This window comes from Ammospiza nelsoni, chromosome 8, assembly GCF_027579445.1.
Source record: "Ammospiza nelsoni isolate bAmmNel1 chromosome 8, bAmmNel1.pri, whole genome shotgun sequence".
NCBI lineage: Eukaryota > Metazoa > Chordata > Aves > Passeriformes > Passerellidae > Ammospiza > Ammospiza nelsoni.
In genome coordinates, this window is record NC_080640.1 from 29996338 (window position 1) to 30018430 (window position 22093).

At 41.8% G+C, this 22093-nt stretch overlaps 1 protein-coding gene across 2 annotated transcripts in view; it reads left to right on the forward strand.

The window, feature by feature from the left end:
• The window catches only part of REEP3 (receptor accessory protein 3), a 47750-nt gene that overhangs the window by 983 nt on the left and 24674 nt on the right, over nt 1-22093 (forward strand). Inside the window, exons 2-4 of one of the 2 annotated variants that reach the window (XM_059476663.1) lie at nt 7768-7796; nt 8371-8471; nt 9185-9494. In XM_059476663.1, the coding sequence (XP_059332646.1) occupies nt 9463-9494 (32 nt within the window). In that variant the 5' untranslated portion in view covers nt 7768-7796; nt 8371-8471; nt 9185-9462. Of the gene's footprint in view, nt 1-7767; nt 7797-8094; nt 8472-9184; nt 9495-22093 lie in introns of both variants that reach the window. The other variant, XM_059476662.1, reaches the window with a different exon arrangement.

Sequence of the window (22093 nt, forward strand, 5' to 3'; positions counted from 1 at the left end):
TTCCCCAGCATGGTCTGGCCTGTGTTTAGAAGCACTGCATTAACATGGGCCTCAGAAAAGGCCATCAAGCCATGTCTGATGGCTCTGTAATCCCAGTGGCTATTTACCTGAAGCAGACTTGACTGCACTCAGCATTGACATGATTCAGAAAGGTCAAGGTCCAAGGCAGGTGATGAGCCAGCCTGCATGGCTGGGCTGGGGAGAGATGTTCCCTTCCCAGGAGGAGGCCTTAAATGACTCTTATTAAATCTGTAATTTGTGACTCTCATATGACCAAATGTAATGCAAATCCAGTGTCTTTCTTGTTTGCAATGAATGTTGATGGAAAGATGAAATGGAAGTTCAAGGAAATGGTTGCAATAAGCACCACCTCAGAGCCTTGTGTTGACTCCGATTTTCTTACATCATAACTGCTTTGAGCCCTCTAAGTTACAACCCAGCAATTTACCACTTGTGTTTCATGTTGCTTAAGTTAACTTTCTTGAGACAAAAAAGAGGTCTGAAAGCACAGGTTTGATAACTCCTGAACCAATTGATGACTGAATTAATTGATGCAAGAGAGATTTAGTGGTGCTCACAGTTGTGATGCAGCTCATCTGCAGGGAAATAAAGTGAGGGAAGGTATTCATGTCCTCCTTCCAGCGTTTGCATAAGCTACAAGACTTGCTCCATACTGGTGAAACTTGAGTACTTGTTTTATGCTTATGAACCCAGTAGGTCAACCATAAACATTAAAGCCACTCAAAACCATAAAGGTGACTTTATTTTTAATTCAGCTATCCACAATTAGTGCTCATTTAAGGAGGAGCATCCATCATTTGTGTAATTTGTGGTCCTAAGTACTCCAGAGATGAACTGCTGAAGGTCCTGAATTTTAGGTTGCACTTTAGTTTTGTCAGGGTTTTTTAAATTCAGGTTTCATTTATCTTGATAGATTATTTACCAAAATGTGTGAGAGGATGAAAAAAGAGTATGTGGAAGAACTGTGTCTGTATGTTTATACTGTGTGAAAGGAAGCCAAAACAAACCAGCTACTGGTTGTCATTTTTGGCTTGCTGGAGATTGCCTTTTGTGTAGATTTTGATGTCCAACATTTATTTCTAGTGAATTCTGGGAGCCAAGGGGTATGCAAAAAAGGTGAAGCTCTGATTTGTCTAGACAGAATGTGTTTGACATCAAGATTTTTTCCTAGCCACCTGCAGGCTACCAGCTCAGAGCATCTACAGACATGGTGCATTTATGCCTGTTAAACCAGAAGTTCTGCCCATTGTTTTTCCTGCCTTCATCACTTTCTACTGCTCTAATCCAACTATGCTCTACCAGGCTATTAAACATTCAGCATCCACAATGTCTAGACAGGCTGAAAGACTGTCTGTGCTCCCTTTCTCAGAGTCAACTTTGCTCAGAACTAAAAGGCTAGTTGGAAAGCAAAGGTGGCAGAGTTTTGAGTATGAGAGACTTTTCAGGCTGCCTTCTGAGTGGATAGTAACACACACTGCTAGGGATTTCTGGCAGTGTAAAAATCCATGTGCAAAACTCCTGCTGCTCCCCAGAGAGGCTTCAAACCTTTGACAATTATTGCTAATGTATTAAACAGCTTGCACTTGTGTCCTTAGAGTACTACAGAAGACTACATAGAAATGTATTCTGTTGGCTGGCAATGTTCTACTCAAATAACAGAGAAGAAGACTCAAGGGTGACTTCCTTGCCACAGAAAATGGGAAAAAATCTTTTAGGCAGAAACAAATTTCTGTGTAGAGATGTTTTGTAGAAATTTCTGTAAGAGATGTTTTTCTGTGTGTATCTGCTGGTTTTGGCTATGTTGAACAAGAAAACAAGCCCAAGTGCCAACTTTTTTTTCTAGGTAATCTTTATTTTCTTCAGTGCTGACTTGAGTCACTCTGTATAGCAAGAAGCAAGGACTTGTTTCTTGCAGGGTGGACATGAATGCTGCCTCTAGAAGCTTTGCAAATTGAAAGTTAGAGACTGTATAAGGGCTGTTGATCCTGTTTTGCTGTTGATCTGCTGCACCCTCTATATGATTGTGATATATCATTATAGAAACATGCTTTGATTTTGCACCTCAGGACAAGACTGGGAGGCTTTTTCAGAGGTGGGGAGGAAGGGAGGGCAGTCCGGTGGCACAGCAGGAGTTGTCCTTGTTGTGCTTGCAGGAGTGAGGAGACATGGGTGCTCCTATCCAGCCATGCCTTTGGGGTCCATCCCCTTTCTTTGAAGAATCTTGGGAAATCTTATGCTAACTCTCTTAACTTCCAGTAAGGGACAACAGCGTCTTAGTGGGGGTGTTTAATGACCTGGGCTCTGTTAGCAAGGTTTTTTTTGTGTTAGGTGAGCCCTCCAAGAACAGACATCAACAAAACATTCAGACTGGTAGCCAGGAGTTTGAGAAGCAGCACGCAAGGCAGGTGCCTGGATCAGAGGACAAAGAATTGAATATGAGCACCCAAGAACATTTTCTCTGTTAATGAGAACAAAAGAAAAAAGAGGGTGGCAGATTTATTATCTTATGCCATTCAAACAGAAAGTTTGTGAAGTTAACAGAAATGTGGTTACTAAGTTCAGCATATGAAAATACTGGACAAATTTGGGCTTAGAGCTAGGAATCTACCATAAAGAATTTAGGGACAAAAAAAAAAATTCCAAGAAACTTGCTGTTTAATTTTTCAAGAGACTGAAATGTGACTTATGCATGCATTAATCCTTGTGGAGACCTAATGAGTGAGAAAGACATGTCTAATCTATCACTTAAAGCATAGCAGGAACCTAAACTGGAAACTAAAGGTAAATTCAAAGTTTCAAAGTAGGGGCCTAGTGTTTTCAAGAGGAAAAAAAAATTACTGGTGAAAATTAAAAAAAAGAATTGATGTTCTGATGCCTTCAAATCAATATCCTTTGCCGGCAGCACTGCTTCTAGGAAACAAAGGTTATCTGACACAACACATGAATTAATGATTCTGTGTCTAGGGTTTAAGTTGGATGAAATGATTTGATATTCCCTTCCAGTTTTCAAGTCTAGAGAGACCTTTTCCCCAGTTCAGGGGAGAATGCAGAGAGATAACACTTGGGGGAAAAAGAACCCAAGTAATGAGAAGGCAGAAAACATAGCTCCAAGGAAAAACAAATCAGAATATTGTTTAACAAAACAGCTTCCTTAAATGCATTTATTGGTTAGCAGTTTTGAGCAGACCTGTCTTGGAATGAGAAAGCAAGGCAGATTGGGGTCAGCTGGCTAAAGGCTGACTTGGGGCTGCACATAGGAATTGCCATCCTGCCTCACAGCAGAGGTTCCCCTGAGTATCTGTCCCAGCTGATCATGCTGTGCTGCCCTGAGAATGTGGGAAACAAGAAAAGGGAAACCTGATAGCCTGGTGTCCTTTGCTGGCAGCCTTTTGAGTTGCTGGATAATGTACCAGGTAGTCCTTCAGCTCTTGGTGCTGATCACTCTCCTGTCAAGCTCTGTGTATGGGTCTGGGCTCTGCATTTCAAGAAAGTTTGATTAAAAAAGGAATCAAAAGGACTAGAAAATATCCCATAAGGAATTCTTTATTCCAAGGAAGATTTGATACATAAGTATTCGGTTGAGTTTTTTAGGGTGCTGCAAAGGAAATTAACATTTTTCCTGCCATACTTGGGGGAGGCAGGGTAACTGCTGAATACTCCTTGACTCAAGTTTGATACAAGGAAAAGCTTCCCAGTAGGATAATGAAGGACTAGTAAGCATAGTTAAGAAAAGGTGTGTAATTGCTGTTGAAAGGCTTTAGGAACAGGTAGGACAAGACATCTCTCCAAATGACAGGGGGTGATCTTTTTTCCTTATGCAGCAGAAAAACTTTGGGTCCTTTCTGTTTCTAAGCTATGTTTTGGGCTTGTGGCCATGTTGAACAAGCACTGTTTATCTGGAGAGACTGACATTCTGCAAATAGAGATGGTGCTGAACACCATTCCAAGTGTTGCTGAAGAAGGTATAGCTCCTCTTCATTTTAAGTAAAATCCATCAGTCAGTTCAAAAAGCAGTCATTGTTCCCTGATAAAATGCAGCTGGTGTGCACATGAGCTTAGTCAGCAGACTATAAAATAACGTAAGCTTTCCACAGGGATCACAAACATCAAAAGCAGAAGGTGTATTTAGAAACAATCTCCAGCAGATTGCTATAATTATTAAATGTGAGGCATCACAAGTAGTGATGGAATATAGCTGAGATGATACTGCCCAGACAGGAAGGAATAATATGGCTTTGGTGTCTGTCTCTATACAGATTTCAAATCCCAAAGAGTGCATCATCAGATGCCAGATTATGTGTAGCTCACCATTTAAAATGGGTCTGCTCTCATGAGGGAGGTGTATATTTACTGAAACATTCACGTGCAGCTTTTGAACAGTTCAACAGCTTTAATGTCACTCCTAGACACAATGGGAACATGGGAGAAATAACAATACAAACCTCTCCGCTGGACTGCCCTAGTGGGATGTACTGGTATGGTTACACTTAGCTACAGGGTAATGTTTGAAGGTCCACATGCAACACGTCAGACATTTCTATCTTACATGTCAGACATTTCTGCCTATAGCTTATCAACACAGCAGCAGGAAAGTGACAGGTACAGCACTTTGTGAGGGCCTCCTGGGCTGGAAATGAGCTCCTCTGTTGCCTCAGCTTGCCCTTGTGGGGGCCACATTTTAAATGCTTTCAACTGCAAATGGAAGCAATAAGGTAGGATGGACACACAAGTGCTGCCAGGAGCAAGTCTCAGATGGAGCTGTTCTGAACTTTCCCCTTCCGCTTCAGATCACATTTCCTTTCAGAAAAAAAAATCCTAATGGGTTTGCTTTTATGTTTCTGGTAAGAAAGAACAGGAGGCACTTAACCCATTGCAACCCATTAAAAATTGATAAAACAAATCAGCAGTTGCATGATAAACCTTTTCACAGCATGGTAAGTTTTCTTTAAAATAGTAAGCAGAGTACCCTTTTAATATTTGTATTTATAAGATTAATTGGATTCTGTCTGAATTGACTGATGCAGTCAAAACAGGCTGGAGTGATGAAAATGCTTTGCCTTTATATTGATAAGGCTGTTCTGAATTGCTTTCAGTTCTGTCTCAGCCTTATCTGCTTTTCCTGACCTACAACTCATGGAATTAACAGTGCTAGACATCATTCTTTCATAGTTTTGAAAAACAAGTCTCTGGGCCTGCTGCATTTGCTAACTCCTCTGCTTGCAAGGATTCCCCTCTACTACTTGGTGCAGTCATCCTACAACTCTAGGTAGATGCCTTTTTAATTCCAAATTCTATTTTGCTTAAAATTCAGTACTAACTGTAATTCTCAGGGCCCTGAAAATCAGGAAACTGCCATCAAAAAATGCCTTAAACCATGAATTTTAAAACATGTTGCAGTTTGTGTGTTTTCAGGTTTTGCACTTGCAGGCATATCTGTAAACATGAGGGAAAGAGATTATTCAAAACCCAAGGTTTCTACTTATTCATATTGAAGCAAGAGCTTTAATAGGCATGTCAAACTGTAATAAAACTGAAAACAATAGTGGTTAAACCAAATGAAAAAGGTAGAAACATACATTTGAAACTTTGCTTTTTTGTTAAATTGGGTGCTTTACATTCCTAATTTGGAATGTTAATAAATTTCACACAAACATTCCTGAAAGAAATAAGCTTATGGCCTGTTAGCATTCAGTCTGCATGCTGTAATAAAAAAAACTTAAGACACCAATATTAGACACCAACTGGCTTTGCCATGTTCCTCAGCAAGATGCTGTGCTGGGAGGCTGAAATAGATGTGAGGAAAAGCTTCAGCTGCTTTGATTTCCTAAAACATCCATAGCATTGCCCAACATTCACTTTCAAATTAAAGCCCATTAGGGTAGAAGGGCTTTTTATTTAGAGATTAGAGCTTACCTTTGCTGTTGCCTCATGCATAGGAAAGGTAGATGAAGAGTTAAATACTTGAAGGTATCATAAACTCTACATTTCAACCATATTAATTAATAATCAGTTATGGTAATAACATCATTAGAGCAGTGTAAGAAATAGTAATTTTCACCCATTCTGTATTGCTGTTTTAACAGATAAACTCTCATAATCTGTGTTCTGGTCCCAAAATTACCAATGTATGTGGTATGATTCAGGACTGAAAGAAATCTTTTTTTTCAAAATATTTTAGATTTGAGGCTCAGCTAGAATAGATGAATATAAAAGAGTGAAGCTATGAAAAACCCATCCCTGCGATCAACCTATCTGTATTTTTAACCTATGTGATGCAACTGGTGTTGTCTTTGTGGAGCATATCCTTGTACTGCAGGGAACTGAATCCCTCTGTCACAGAGTAGCTTGTGGCTTCCTAAATGTTGCTCATCCACTGATTGCACAGCTGCAATGTAGTTGAAATGTTTGTTTACCTGTAAAAGAGGTGAAAGCTCAACATTGATGTTTGTATACATACATTGTATTATATCAAAGAAGGTAGGTGGCCTTTACAAATGATTTTCCAATCACTGTAAAAACTATTTAAAGCAACTTTTAACTATATTAAGTGGCTTTTGGAAGGGGCGTTAAAAATATCCCATAATGAGATACCTGTAAGTCTCCTCCTTAGACAGAAATAGACAGACAGATGAGTAAGACATGCCAGGTTTGACTAAGTACATGGCATGGATTTAATTGCTGTGCTGCTCCCTGTGTTTCTGCCATGCAGGAGCATGGATTAGCATTATGTGTGAGCTGGAATACAGGGAAGTTCATGGGGCATCCCTGTGCCTGTCTGCTGAGGGCTCAGCAACCACCACCCAGCTTGTTGCACTGAATTTAGTCTCAAAACATTCTGTGAAATAAATTGTAATCTTCTGAGCAAGATAAATTACTCTTAGGAACCATCTGCCTTTACCCTTTTAAAAAATGTCTCTTTAAATGTAAATTTAGCTTTCTAACAGAGACAGTATCACCATGGTAACAAACACAAGAAAAATAAATGTCTCTTAGAGGAAAACCACTTTTTATTTTGTATAAACATATTCCATATAAAATAAATTATGCAGCTATGGAATTATTGTATATACAATCTGAGACAGTAAAGAAGAGTATAAGTCTTTTCCTGGAATGGTTCTCTGAGCTAGTACCAAACATAATTGCTTGCAGTAAAGAAATGTGTTGTGTACTTAATTTCACATGCTGTGAACTAGAGCTCTCATCTTTGTTTGCTCTAAATGGACTGGAATGCTACAAACCTCAGTGGAGCGTCAGGCAGGCAGCAGGAGTTTACAGAACTGGAGCCTAAAATGTAATCTCTGCCAGGTAATTTATGTTACAAATGCTCTGCTGAGTGAGTTTCCTCTGCCCAGTCCACCACTGGAGGGGTTTGTTATTCAAAGGGCACAGAAGCAGTGGTTTGGATTTCTGCTTTCATTGAATGAAAGGAAGAATGCTTTCAGGTTAGGCCTGTTGCAAAAATAAGATTGATGAGTGGTGTACTTTAAATTGTTCACAAACAAATTCCTCGCTACCTCTTCCTGCATCAGTAACCCCCTACAAAGGTCAGTGTGAGGACACACCTAAGATGGGGCAGTATCACTATATCCAAGAATTTCTGCATGGTTAAAAATAATTGCTTTTTACATTGTCTGCTTTCTTGTTTCAGGCTTCAAATTTCACAGTATACAACTATAAGAACAGTTTTCAAACACTGTTGAAATGTTCCACAATTGTTTATTTACCCTCTTTCTTTCCCTCTTTTAGGCTGTCTGTGGTGTGTTTGAAGGCTGTAGGTGAGTGAAGATGGCCGTGGCTGGGTTTTAGTGGTGGGAGGAGGTGAGGAATTCTGGTGGAACAGAAACCATCCTGCATTTACCTGGCACCTCTCATCTGAATAAAACAATAGCTTACACAGATTAAGCTATTTCTTTTTTCTGTATGGCAGGCAGAGAAACTCTATAATCTGCACTTAAAGATGTGTTAAAGTATTCTTTTCTTCTAGGGATTGTCACAATGACTTTGGCATGTCATTTACTGTGAGAGGCAACAGGAGTGGTGCTGAAACTGTGATCTGCTCTTTCCCTACCTTAGCTCTGAGTGGCATGTTCAGTAGCATCGACATCCATCACTTTGGCTATTGCTCTGTTACACTCGTTGAAATCAGAAGAGTAAAATGGAATGTTTTCAGCGGTGGCTTGGGCAGGACTTCATACAACCTAGTCTTCTGAGAAAAGATAAAGCAGTCAGTTTCAGGAAAATATTGTTGTTTTATGTGCGCAAACAGTTCTGCAGGAAGTGTAAAACTAATATGCAGAGATGGATTAACTAAGGTATCAGGAAGCAATCAGCTTCTCCTGCATGTCTCAGCCTGCCAGACCACGACTTTGGCAAGAGTACCTGGACTGGGTTACACTGCGGATCATCTTGCTTGCTCTCAGGCCTTGGACGGCAGCTGGTAAAAAAGATGGGTAAGGGAAGAAACAAAAGTAACAAGGCAGACAAGCACTAATCCTTTCATGTGTATCTATCTGGTCATCTGCAGTTTTGGATTAACTGCATGTAGCAGTCTGTGTGGCCCACCTAAGGAGGTGACCTTAAACACTATTTGGTTCTGAGTGCCTGTGGGAGAGCACAGAGGAGGAACACCTTCTCCTAGTGCTCCAGGGGCGTGCAGGAGCCCAGGGGCGGGCTGGCACCACACTGTGCTTACGGCAGGGCTGCACAGCTGTCCCGGGGTGCCACAGCGGCCTGACCCACCCGCTGTCCCGGGGTGCCACAGCGGCCTGACCCACCCGCTGTCCCTGGTGACACCGCGGCCTGACCCACCGCTGTCCCCCACCACTGTCCCGGGGTGCCACAGCGGCCTGACCCACCCGCTGTCCCCCACCACTGTCCCTGGGTGACACAGTGGCCTTACCCACCCCTCCAGCACACGAGTGCCTCGGCACGCTCCGGGGCAGCAGGCCAGCCTGAGGTGACTTCAATAAACCACACGGATGTTTTGGCTTACCGAACATCCTACAGCATTGCGAGCACACGGGCAAAGACCAAGGCAAGGGGTGAGCATCGCACCCCTCTTATTGCTAGAGTTGGTCACTGTGTTTCAAATAGGGGCGGTGAGAAGGGGAGAAAGTGCCTTACTGCAATCTTAAGGACTCCTATCTGTTCCTCTCTCTTCCAGGTGCTTTGCAAAGGCTGTATCCATGTCGGGGTCTAGGATGGCTGCTCAGACAGGTGCTGGATGAAGAGGCAGGAGCAGACACTCACCTTTCCCAGCCGCCGTCCCGCTCCCCTCACGCCGCGCCGAGCCCTCCCCACGGGCCCCGCTCCGCTCCCGCCCCGCCCGCGCGGCCTCAGGGCGCAGGCGCGCAGCTCCCGAGCCAATGAGGCGGGCGGGGCGGGGCGCGGCCATTGCGGCCCGGCCGGCTGAGGGGACGCGTCGCTGCCGCCGCCGCCGCGATGGTGTCCTGGATGATCTCCCGAGCGGTCGTGTGAGTGCCGGGCTGGGGCTGCGGGAGGCGCCTTATTTCCCGGGGCTGAGATGGTGCCGATGAGCGGCGGGCGGGGGGCTGAGTCCCTTTTCTGCTTCTCCCAGCCTCCAGAGGCGGGTGCTCAGCGCTCCCCGCTCCCCTTGGGGGTCCGTGTCCCTGAGAGTCCTTGTGCTCCCAGAAACTCCGCAGGACCCGCACCGGGATTGTGGTTACCCATAATGTGGATCTCCTGCTCTTAGTGCACGTTTCCCGGGGCTGCGGAGCCAGCCAACTCGCGCTGCTTGTGCCTGGCGCGCACAGATTGCAACCGTTGCTTGTAAATTGATCCAGAGTAACCTATAAAATCTCGTAACTTTTACTTTTTAACTTCTAGCAGAGTTGAGAGGACTAGAAGAGTGCTTGCGAGTGTGAGATGGCGGTCTGTGCTGAGTGTAGCTTATCAGCTGAAGAGATAGGTTGGCAGTTATTGTGTTCTGCACCTCATAAACTCGAGTTTTTGAAAGCCAAAGAGACAAACTTCGTTAGGGCGAGAAGCTTCATTTTATCTGTTGTGTAAGTTCTATTTGAGAAAGAGTAAACTGCAGTGACACCTCTGAATTTTTTTCATAGGCATTGTACTGTTCCTTCCTGAAACTGATGAGTTATTGAGTTCATTTGAATGTCATAAAGTCCCTCATAAAGTCTGAGTAATATTTGGGTAGCAGAATCTTCCTCATGCTCCTTGCTGGATGGCAAGGATAGTGACTTTGAGGTCCCCGGTGCTTATTGGGTCCTTTGAGTTGAGATTTGCTGTGAGTGAGCTTTTGCCAGGCAAACGAAATGAATCCGCTCACAAAGCAGTCCAACAAACATCCGAATTAGCATAAAGTGTGTAGCAGGAGTGTGTGACCCACAGCAGGGCATAATAGGATTGTCCTGTTTTGTTGGTGAAAGATATCCCCCTTAAGCTGTCTGGTGTAATTTCATCTGAAAACTTTGTCAAGTTTTCTCCTGCTTTCTCATACTGCCGCGTATATTTTCCTGCGGCAGCCCAACCGCCTCGATAAGTAGCAGTCCTTCTCCCTCTTCCTGCCGTCCCCGAGACTTGTCACATAATTGCAGCTTGCAAAGTAGAACATCACGTTCCAGAATTGGCAAGGGACGAGAGAGGTTTGGAGGAGAGTCTGTGGGAGGAATTGCTGTTGGTGCACTTTGGCAGTGTGGTCTTCCCACAGGCTTTACACGGTGCTATAGGCAAGAGGCATACTCCAGCTTTCTGTACATCAGATGGAGCTGCTCAACCTGTTTCTGCTTTGTTACATAACAGCACCAGCCGGAGAATTCTTATTTTAACTACTTAGACTGTGTTGGTTTCAGGGGAGATGGCAGCAATGCCGAGTACCTTCATTTCTGATGACCAGGTTCTTCTGTAGGTGGTTGGGTTTTCCCCCCTGAATTCCCAAGGGTTGTATTTACATAAGTTAAAATCTCCATGAGCCTAACCCTATAGCACAGGGAATGAAGAGAACAGCTTCTGTTCTCCACAGATTTATTGCAAAAGGCAGTAAAAGATAATGTACTGTGCAGTTCTGTGGAGTTAGTTTTCCTTGTTGCCATTGGTCACTGATCTGTGTGCCCTAATTATTTTTGCTAAAAAGGGAGTCCTGAATATTATTTATAAATCCTTTCCACCTTCTTGTGTCCTTGTTTCCTAGATGTGGGATTTAAATAGTTTGCCAGTGTTTAATTTCTCAGGAAGGTGGAAGTGTTTAATGAGAACTTGGACAGCTTTGAGATAGATTGTCGTTTAACTTTGCTAATAAAGCAAAATTCTTGTGGAAACAGAAGGTGAGAAGTAGCACAGAAGTAGATGTGGTATGACATGAGAGGTCATCAATTTCAATAGTCTTGAGAATGCTCTTGTCCTGTTTTCTCAGTGTCCATTATCTTCCTTTTTTGATCTGTTTTCCTCTGGTCTCTTCCCAGGTGTACCTATTTCAGTCACTTTGAGTCTCTGAATTGTGTGTTTGTAGTTTGGAAGGTGTGTCCTAGCCTTCCCATAGAAGCCATAAGAAAGAGATTTTTAAATACTGTGTAGCTGTGAGGACCTGAGGCTCTTTGTTATGTAGCATTTGGATTCTGCTCTGGTGACTTCCTGGTGCACAAGTCCCCAGCAGCCTGTCATCCTGACTGGTGATGGAAAGGAGCAGCAGTTTGTCTGTCTGTGGCAGAGTTCTTCACTCCTGACTGACCTCCTGTGTTTCAGGGCCAAAAGAGCAGCAAAATATTAATTTATAGGTGAGTCGCAGTGCCCTCTGCTGATTTCTGACATGGTGGACTTGTCCTGACATGTGTGTCCCAAGCAAACTGCCTTCTGATTCAGTTTGGGAGTTTGCAATTTGGAATTCATTAACTCCACTAAAATACTTTGGTGAACACTTTAAGGAACTAGGGAATGGAGCTAGTAGGGAATTTGGATTCTTAATTGCATGTGAATTGTCTTGAGGAGTCATGCACAGGAAACAGGGAGTGGTTCAAATTCACTGTTCCACATAAGAATCTTTAGCAGAACTTTGTTTTAATGAAGTCTTTTCCCTTTGCTCTATCAATGCTATTATTCTTAAGTATTTAAACTTGTAAAATACTTTGTACTAATTGCATATCTTTATGTCAAGAAGCAGAAGACTTGAAGTGCACAATTAAAACATCTTTCCATTTTCAAATTGCATATCAATTGGGTGCTGTTGCAGTAAGTATAGCTTGTTATTTCTAAAACACACTGGCTGTTGCAACAATTTTTGGAATATTTACTGCAGGGTTTTTCCTTTTTTTCACATAACAAAACTAACAATAAGATAAATTATTTCATTCAGAATCTCAGAAAACATGTCAGTGTGGCACATCATGTTCTCAGTTTTTGATGGTGGAAATAATTTTTTAAATTTGGGAGTGCCCATCTTGTTAACTTCAAACAGAGCTTGTGCCTGACTTTTCATCCACTTGGATTGCTCATTCTTCTCATTTGTGAGGTCTGAGTGCTCGTGTACACATCAGTTGCTGAGACAGTATTTAATAGTAAACACACTGAATACTTGTCAGTCACAGCCTGGTATGGATGAGATCAGACCATCCTCTTGTGCCAAGCAGAGATGTGAAAGCATCCTAAATACCAAGTAGATGGCCATTTTGTTCTTGCAATCTGTTAAAGCAGACTGTCTGCTGTAATCTGTTAGCTTCTTTCCCTCCTCACTTAAAAATGAAAGTTCCCCCATCTGTGTTGCTTTGCAGCACGTTCTCCCTTCATGTTTAAGTACGTGGTTTGTTTCCAGTTAAGTAGGTCAGTATCCATCAATGTTGGAAGGAAAAGTTGCAGTGCTCCACAGAAGGATGGATTTGTTTGGGTACTAGTAGTTAGCTTTCTGTTTGCTTGTATTTATAATGTCTCTCTTCCCCACCCCAAGTTTGGAGCCTTGCAAATATTCTTTGAATCTGATGTTAGATTATAACTAATTGCTTTAAGCTGGACAAAGACTGTGTGGGGGACACAGGAGGTGACCTGAAGCTAGGCAGTAGTATTGGTCTCTTTCAGCTTTTGCTGCTTTACACAATGGAGCTGTTTCTTTAATGGTAGTTTCTAAGGCATTATCTTACTCTACTTTTAATGCTTCTGTTGTTGTTTGACATTTCCAGATGTCCAGCTGCCCCCAGAATTACTGTAAATCTGAGAAGGGGTGGCTGCAGCCATAGCTTCTGTGTTGATTGAATTGTTGTCTAATACCTGGCTTAGCATGTGGATCATGCTTTATGTAACTCTGTATGCTTTGGCTGGAAACCTAGATCGTGTCTTGTTCGTGGAATACAATTTTTTTTTTAATAAAAGCATAAACTGCAATAATATTTACCCTCTTGTGTACTGATCAACATGCTGTCACATGTTTTGAAGTCATCCCAGCTCGTGGGGTGGAATCAGGTAACAATAACACCCTGTGTGTAAAAGGAACAGCTATAGCTCCATAGCCTGATCTTCAAGGCAGAGGAGGCCTTTGTGGGAGAGTTTGTGACTGTTTGTAGCCTGCTCTCTGGCACAGTGGTTGCAGCTGAAGTGTGAAGGATGTTGGCTGCTGTGGGATGCTGAATTTCTGACAGTTTTCTTTGGTTTAAAGGCCTATAAATTGCTGCTGCACCTGTGGGGAAAAGGAGCCGCTGTCACAGCGTGAGATGTGCTGCAGCATCTGTCTCATCTCGGAACTGGAATGAATCAGTGGCTCTGATCAGTTATCCTTGGCATTTCATGCTAGAGATGTCACTGCCCCTTTGCTGGGAGGGGCTATCCTGTCCTTCATCCTCTCCTCATTCACTTTCCACATGATCCAAACTGACCACTGTGTGTGTCTGATTGTTCTGTCAACTGGAATGAAAATTAGTCTTGATAGAAGTTAATATTTTGTTAGTTGCAATGAACTGCACCAGCTCACACTGCTGTTGTGTAGTTGCTAGGTAAGTGGTGTGTTGAGAATGAAAGGTTGCAGGACAAAACCAGCATTATTTTAGGCTTTAGGGTGTGGTTAAAGTGTGCTCTGAAACTGCATTCTTTGCTTTCACATTGCTGCTTATTCTTTCTTCTTATGAATCTAGTTCCAGTAATAACAGTGCAGCTGTTCTAATCAAACAAGGTGTCAGATTTTTAAAGGGTTTTCAGTTTCATGGGTTGAAATCTGTGAGCATATGCAAGTCTAGGGATTAAGTGTATTGTCCTGACTGTGTGAAAGTTTAAAATCATTTACATAATTAAGCAGTGAAATCATCAGAACTCTTCTCTCCAACAGTTCAGCTTCTCAGTGAGGTAATCCTAATATATACAATGAGAAGTTTCTGCTCACTTGTATGTGACTTGTAACACTTCTTGAGTTAATACAATGCAAAATTTCTGTCTCTGCCAACTTGTAAGAAAGAAGTGTCCCTACTGCTTGTCTGGCACACCTTGCCTTAAATCAACATTTGCTCTGCAGCCTAGCTGCTCTTTCCTCTGCCATGTTTACAGGGTGGTGGGAGTGCAGAGCAGGCTCAGTGTGCCTGTGGCAGGCGAGCTGGACTGAAGCTTCCCCAGAACAGATGGAGCACGTCTAGAGGTGTCCCGTGGAGTCTGACATTCTTACTTCATGCTCTTGGCATGTTCTGTGTTACAAAATGTGCTGAGCCCCACATGTGTGTCTTCTGATTGTAGATAAAGAAATACCAAGAACTGCATGATCTGGCACAAAAGGGTGTTTCTAATGAAAACAAACAACCTCCACTCCTGCAGTGTTCCACAAAGCAATGTCTGCTTTGAGCCAGCACGTTGTAGGCTGTTGAGCACTTCTGCAGCCTGGACAGAAAGTTTTGTCTTTCCTGGGTTTGGACATAGAGGCAGCTCCCTATATGCTTGGGCAAGGCTGAGGAAGATCCTGAGCCAAATTCTGATTTGTTTAAAAAAAAGTTGCTTTGGCTCAATAATTTTAATATTTGATAGAAATCATCTTCTAAATGTGTGTAAAACGTGTCTGGCAAAGTCCTGTGTTCCAGTGCTCCATGTGCAAAGGAGTTTTCCCTAAGCTTTTTTTAGGTCCCTTTTATTCTGCTTTTGAAATTCCAACATTTTGAAACCTGTGTAAGTACTAGGTTTATACAGAAGAAAATATTCCATCTGCCAACAGCACAATCCCTCTGTTGGCAGGACCTGCCAGACTAGATCATGACAGTTTGCTTCAGGACAAATGAGAGGAGCTGTGCAGGGTCTAGGCAGGGAAGGGGATTGCAAATTTTTTGCTGACCAGGATGACTTCAAACACAACTGGCCTCAGTGGCACAGAACAACCAACCTGACAAGATGGTTTTTGTGTGAGGGAAATAAAACACCCCACAGAGGCTATCTCTGCACTGAGCTTCTTGTCAGCTATCTCTGTTCTTTGCTGCTCAGTTTATCACTGACAAAATAAAAGGGCGTTACTTGTGTTTCTCTTGTGTTTCCTAGCAGTCTGCAAGCATCAACATGGAGGTGGGTTCAACTAGATGAATGTTTGCCCTGTGTTTATCATCTTTGGAACATTACTCATGCATCCCAAAGACAGTTGGAACTTGTGTTTGATGTTGAAAACTAGGTGCAGTTCGTTTCAAAAGCCTGCAACCTGGCTTTGAGTGCAAGGATTTCCCAAGCAGAGTTTTTCCTGATATGAGAAGCCTGACATAATGCTGTACCTTGTGTTAAAGCTGTTGGAACTTCCAGTGCTCAAGGGGAAAATTCGGAAAACAGTTTGTGCTTGTGCCTTCCTACCACTGTCTGTTTTTGTTATTTCCTCCCCCCACCCTGTTTTGTAACTCATTGATCACAACTGTGGAGAGTCAGGAAGATGGTCACTAGCTTAAAGATATCCTGATTAGTTTTTAAGTATGGTAACATTACTTTAAACTAATATAAAACTCCCAAAGAATTATTATTTGGCTTTGTGCTGTCATTATTCACTTCTGCCTGCTAATATTTTTTTCCCAGATTAGGATTTTTTTCTAGAACGTATCACTGCCTTTATAGATGTCTAAAAGCACATCTAGGATTACTCAGTTGCAGTGTATTTAGTATTAGAATGTTTTAGAAGCTGACCTCTTCAATATTTTCATCTGTGAACAGCTTATGGTTCACTTGGAAGACACTATATCCACAGAAACATAAAATATATGTTTTACATGGCTGCTTTGGCAGTCATTAATTTCCTGTAGTTGCAAGGTAAGCAATGTTTGTTTTACTATTCTACTTACAGAACTTTGAGGGCTAGTTTTTCTTGTCTAAAAGTTACCCTTGAATGGTGGAGACAAAATGAAATTTACATTTGTATAAAGAGGATAATATGAATCGGGCAAATTATCTTACATTTGCATTTGGAAAATAACGTTTCTGAAAAGGCACGCATTTCTTTTGTATCTTCTGGTAACTTAGCCCATTTACATATAACCAGTGAAACATAATTGTGTTAACAGAATTCTTCTCTCAGAAATTAATTTTTTTTGTTAATCAGCATAATGTGCTTTATTTGTTTTTGAGAGCAAACCCTCAAACTAATTAATGCATGAGTCTAAAAAAACCCATAAATTATTTGGGTTCAAAAGGGAGGAAATTAAGATCTTTCAGCATTGTAGTTTTGTTACTAATAGAACTGCATGAATAAGGCTGGTGGAGATTCTGCTTGTCAGCCTGAACTTGGTGTCCAACAGAATCCTCGGAGTTCTCTCTGTACCAGGTATAATTGAGGAAACACATTACTGGCAATGACAACTCCAGATGCTGCCTCTACAGCATCTGCCAAATCCAAAGTTCATAGAAACCTTTTCCTGTGTCCAGTGGAAAGGTTTGTTCTTTGAATGCTCTGAGAGGCTCCAGAAGTTAATTTCTGGGTTATAAGATTAACAGAATTGTTTGAAAATCAAGGAACTTAGGGCAAAAAATTAAAATGTGTGTAACTTTGGATGATTAAAAACCAAACCAGCAGCTGCCTGGGGTAGAGATAAGGCATGCTTACTTTTACTTCACAAGTTGGTGTTATATGGTTTCACTTACCCCTTTGCTCAGATTGTGGTATTTCTGTAGCATTTTTGGGAGGGGCAGGTCGTTGAGGCTGGTGTCTGATGACACCCTTGGGTTCAAGAATCTGTAATGATTAAGTAGGACCTTTCTGAGCCTTTGGGTTATGAACCTCACTTTTCTCTCTGGAGCCACCCAGACAGATGAATATTCCACACAGTGTGACCTATGGCAGCATGGACACTTTTTTCTTTTAAATGCAACCCATATGAATGGGTGGTTACATGCAGTGTGGTTTGCCTTACACTAACAGACAGCTCAAAAATAAAATGTGCTTTCCCTTGGAATAAGCAGAAACAACTTTTATTTGGGACCACTCCTATTTTAAATGTTAGTTTCCTATAGCCAGTTATTTTGATGTTGATTAATATTTCCAAAAATAAAGATACTCTTAGAGCAGCAAGCAATAACTGGATTTTAACTTGTGAAATTAGCTCCAGTCTCTAGCAAACTTGATGTAGAGTGAAAACCAAAGCTGAAAAGGTGGAAGTGGAAATCATTTTTGGACTATGGCATTTGGAGGTGTTAGAGGGAATAAGCCTAGGCCATAAGTGATGGCCAAGCCTGGAAGAGGAACTCAGTGGAGCAGTGAGATTTGAAGCCACTTGTCAAAGCTGAATAAAGCTTTAGATTTGAAAAATAGTTGAGAATGGGCATGACTTCAGAGCCTTGAGAGAATCTGAACTCAGTTTCCTCTAATATTGAAGATAATATTAAAGTACTGATTTCCTGAACCTACAGTTCAAGCATTGGGTCCATCAGGAAACTTTCTCCTTAGGCAGCTGCTGAGACAATAGAGAAAATAAAACACTTTATTGCAAAGAATTTGTCCCCATCTCCTGCAGTTGAGACTTAGCTCTATGGTATGTCTGTACATTGGCTTCCCATTGTGACTTCTATAGCTTGATTGAAGGTAATGTAACTCAGGGTAAATATGCCCAAATTACCTTTCATAAATAAAAAGCTGGCCTTGGATGCTTTTGGGCAACCAAATTTTTTTTCTTCCCACAGCAGTGAAAGAGATAACTCAGTGTTTTAATTGGCAGTAATCTTGTCTTGGGACTTGCATACCTTAAATGAGTGAGGCTGCTTTAAAAATTAAGTACGGTTTCTGTAATGGGAATGGATTCTGCTGGGCTTTTTGACTTTTATTCTAGGCATGTGGTGCCCATGTGTTTTTGGCAAAGTTTCTTTTAGTTTTCTGTCACCTGAAGAACTTAATTAGTATTGCTGCTCTTCTGCTGTGCTGCATTACTGCTGCTCTTCCAGTTTTGTGCTGGATAAAATATTATCTTTGTATGCAAATCTGATTTTACCTGGTCATTCACCAGGACTGAGACCTCTGAGGCTTCCAGGAACTGAAGCTTTAACTGAAGACTGTTAAACATGTTTAAAAACGTGCAGGACTTGGCAGTGCCAAGATGAGTCTTTGTTTTTTTTTGTGCTGGCTTTGGTTCTTCAAACATCCATCTAATTTTCCTTGTTTCAAAATTTGCTGTGGCACAGAGCAGAGGAAGCTTTGAGAAGTGGCTGCTGGCTTGACACAAGTCACTGAAGTTACTGTAATGAACAATTTTCCAATATACCATATAGATTGCAATGGAAGGTGTTCTAAGGTGTATTCTGGAGTCTCCTTGATATGAAGGATGTCATGTTCTTACACAGAAATAAAGGCCTAAAAATTTGTAGAAGCTTCCAACATGATTTTGAAGACACTAGGCACAAAACTAAGTAGTGTAAATAAGAGAGCCGGTAGTTTTTAAAATGAAATTTATGGAAGCCAAGAAGCTACCAAGTGTATTTGTAACTTTAAACCTCATAACAAAATGAAACACCTCATTCTAGATCTGTAATGTTCCTGTTAATCTTGTTCAGCACATCATCTGCGTTAAATTACCCATGTCTTTTAGGAGCTCTCAGAAGCTCCTGAATGGAGAGGATCACGTTGCTCATGAAAACTGCATGTGTAGGTTGTAGTACCTCCAGGAGCAGTGAGTGTAAAGAACTTTTTCCAAAGCAAGGAAGCTCGTGTGTTTCTCTGTCATCTGTCAATTACCTTTATTATGTAAACTCTTGATATGACAGTTTCTTCGAACATGCATGTAGGTATGAGCTTTCATCTTGAAACTTACAATTAAGACTGCAATTTTTTTATCTTGTTCACCTGCTTTATGAAATAAGTTTATTCATGCGTATACTAAATGAAAACAGAAATTATCTCCTGAAAACTAGGCTTGGTTTGATGTTTTTTAAAACATGAAAAATTGCAAACCAGTCAGTTTTTCTTCTGACATCCTTAATCCAGCTGTCAGTCCTTGCTGATCATTAGAAGAAAAGCACAGTTCAGTGCAAGGACACATCTTTTTCTTTGATCAAAGTCATGTGCAAGGCTGTCTTAAGAGCTGTCTGAGGAGTCCCTGCAATTGTTCCTAATTGTTGGCTATTTCTCAGTGTTCAGTTGTGCTCCTGGCTGACATGGGGCCACAAACACTGTGCTTCCAGTGGTAAGAAGTCTAGCAACACAGAAATCAGAGATAATTTCATGTGTTTGAAGGAAATAGGTGACTTGAGATTTGAGTGTGAGCAGCTTTGAAAATGAATACTTCTCTATCAGGGATGAACTTTTGCTATTGAGTTTGAGGTGGGAGCTAGGTGGGAGATTGAAGTTCTCTTCCAAGGGTTGTTCTGTGTTTGAAGGCATTCAGTGTTTGCTCTTTATCTCGAGGCAGTGCTGCAGAAGGTGTGGTTGCAGTTCCTGGTGTGAGTGCTGGCAGGTGTGAGCTCACCTGGGAGGCTGTAAACAGGAAGGAATGCTGGGATGGGATGGGCAGGACGCTCCTACAGCACGAGTAAAACATGGATCATAAAGCAGGAGGTGAATAGGTCAGCCTGCTGACAAGTGACTAAGGGTTTTATAACAATTTTTATTTGCCTTCCAGTATTAGCTTTTTGGAATTTTCTGTACAGCTGGATTTGTTGGGCCTTTTGACTGTGTTTTGAGCAGGATTTATGTTTGGGTTTTTTTGTTGGTTATTTATGATGTTGCTATCTCCAGACTTATGCCCTTCTGTTAAAATATACCTGGGCTATCCAGCAGCACAAGAAACACTGCTCACTTGTGGACACAAATTTTGGGCACTCTCTCCAGGTACAGATGAAGATTCTTTGAGTTAGGATGATAGGCAAATAGCTTCTCCCCAAGTACTTCTGTGCTGTGCAGGAGGTGGGTGGATTCACAGGTTTAGTGTACCAGTAATGCCCTGTCAACTCGTGAAAGGGTGACTGGGAGAACTGTGTTAAAGCACTGATGCAACTTGACCACGTGTAAGAGTTTCCAGGCTGACTCATTAGAGAGGGCAGCCTGGATTTTGCTTCAGGAGTTGTTTTTTAGCTGTCCCTTGTTCCAGACTGCCACAGGCCCCTGTGATCCCATAAGTACATCAGCACTTGCACACACACTCCACTGCAGAACATCCCTTACAGAAGAGAATTTTTTCTGTTTTTTTTTTTTTTTTTTTGTGCTCTTTTTAGACTTCTTTCAAGGTTCAGACAGAGATATCTCCATGTTGAGACAACTTGAAGAGTTATCTGGCAAAAGGTGCCAGATAATTTGGGGTAGATCAATAATTAGTCCATAAACATGAGTAGATAGGGTGCTTGTAATGGAGCCTAGAGGTCTGCATTGGAAAAAAGGCTTAATTGTCTCCTTTCAGACTGCTTGCAATTGTTATACTTGGGACCCATTAAATAAAAGTTCCTGACATAGAAAAGTCCCACATTTTGGAGGAATCAGTAGGGATGTCACTTTTCCTGTTAAAATTCTAGGGTGGTTTCTGACTGCTTGAGTAATTGCCTTACTATTGGTTTTGCTGTGCTTTGGAAGGATCTGGCAGTTGCTTTGGAGAATTCCAGCTTTCTAAGTTGGAAAGTTAATAGCTGCCTTGCTCTGCTCAAGAATGTGCTTTATTCAACTCTGTCAGTGCTTCTGGGGATATTCTTTAACTATTAAGGCATTTTTGTTCTCTGGCTTTTATATTCTGCTCATAAGAATGCCGTGAAGATTTTAACAGACCTGTTTCTGATTGCATTCCTGCATTTTGGTAACTGCAGTCTGCTAAAGGAGTTGCTGGATTTCAAGTTCACTACTGTTGGCAGACATGTTCTTTTAATAGGATTTACATGATTTTCCTTGCTCCTTGCCCAAAGCCAGGGGGGTTGGAAAAAAAGTGGGATACAATTTCTTGGGGGGTTCAGGAGCTGATCCTCATGCTCCTCTGTCCTGTAGCAGACTAGCATTTTGTTCCAAGTGTAGTTTTTGTAGTTACTGGTGTTTTACTGTAGATTTTGTGGTTAGTGTTGTGTATCTGAATAGCAAAGTGGAGCTAAATTCTGTCAGGTGCTGGACAGAATGACTTTGTTTAGTGTAGTGCTTTTCAGAAACATTCAGGACAAAAATGCCAGGGCAAGCTTTTGTTTGTCAGGACATGTGAACTGTAGCTGGTAGCTGGCTTAGTCTAGAAGTCACTGCCTAGCTGTGAAACACTCAGGGGGAGGGGTAAGGCATGGTTTGAGTGTATTGGGTTTGTGTGTCAAGGTTTTACTCTTATTTCTCATTTTCCTACTCTGATTTGATTGATAATAGATTAACAGTCAAATTACCCAAACCTGGTTGACAATTGCCCATGACAGTAACATGTGAGTGATCTCTGTCCTTATCTCTCCCCACAGCCTTTGACCTCTTTGTTGTATTTTCTCTCCCCTGCCCATCTGAGAGGGGGAGTGACAAAATGGCTTTGGTGTCCACCTGGTGTTGGGTTAACCCAACACATGCAGGGTTTTGGGCTTTTCCCCCTGAATAGGATTCTTCCATGTGCTCCTTGTGCCTTATTTTGAGCTTGAGAGTGCCCCAGAGGTGCATAGCAGGCAAAACTCAATCCATAACTGGAGCCTCATCACTTGGTAGCCAAAACAAAAGGAGAGCAAAGCCCAAATTCCTGATCTTTGATAGGAG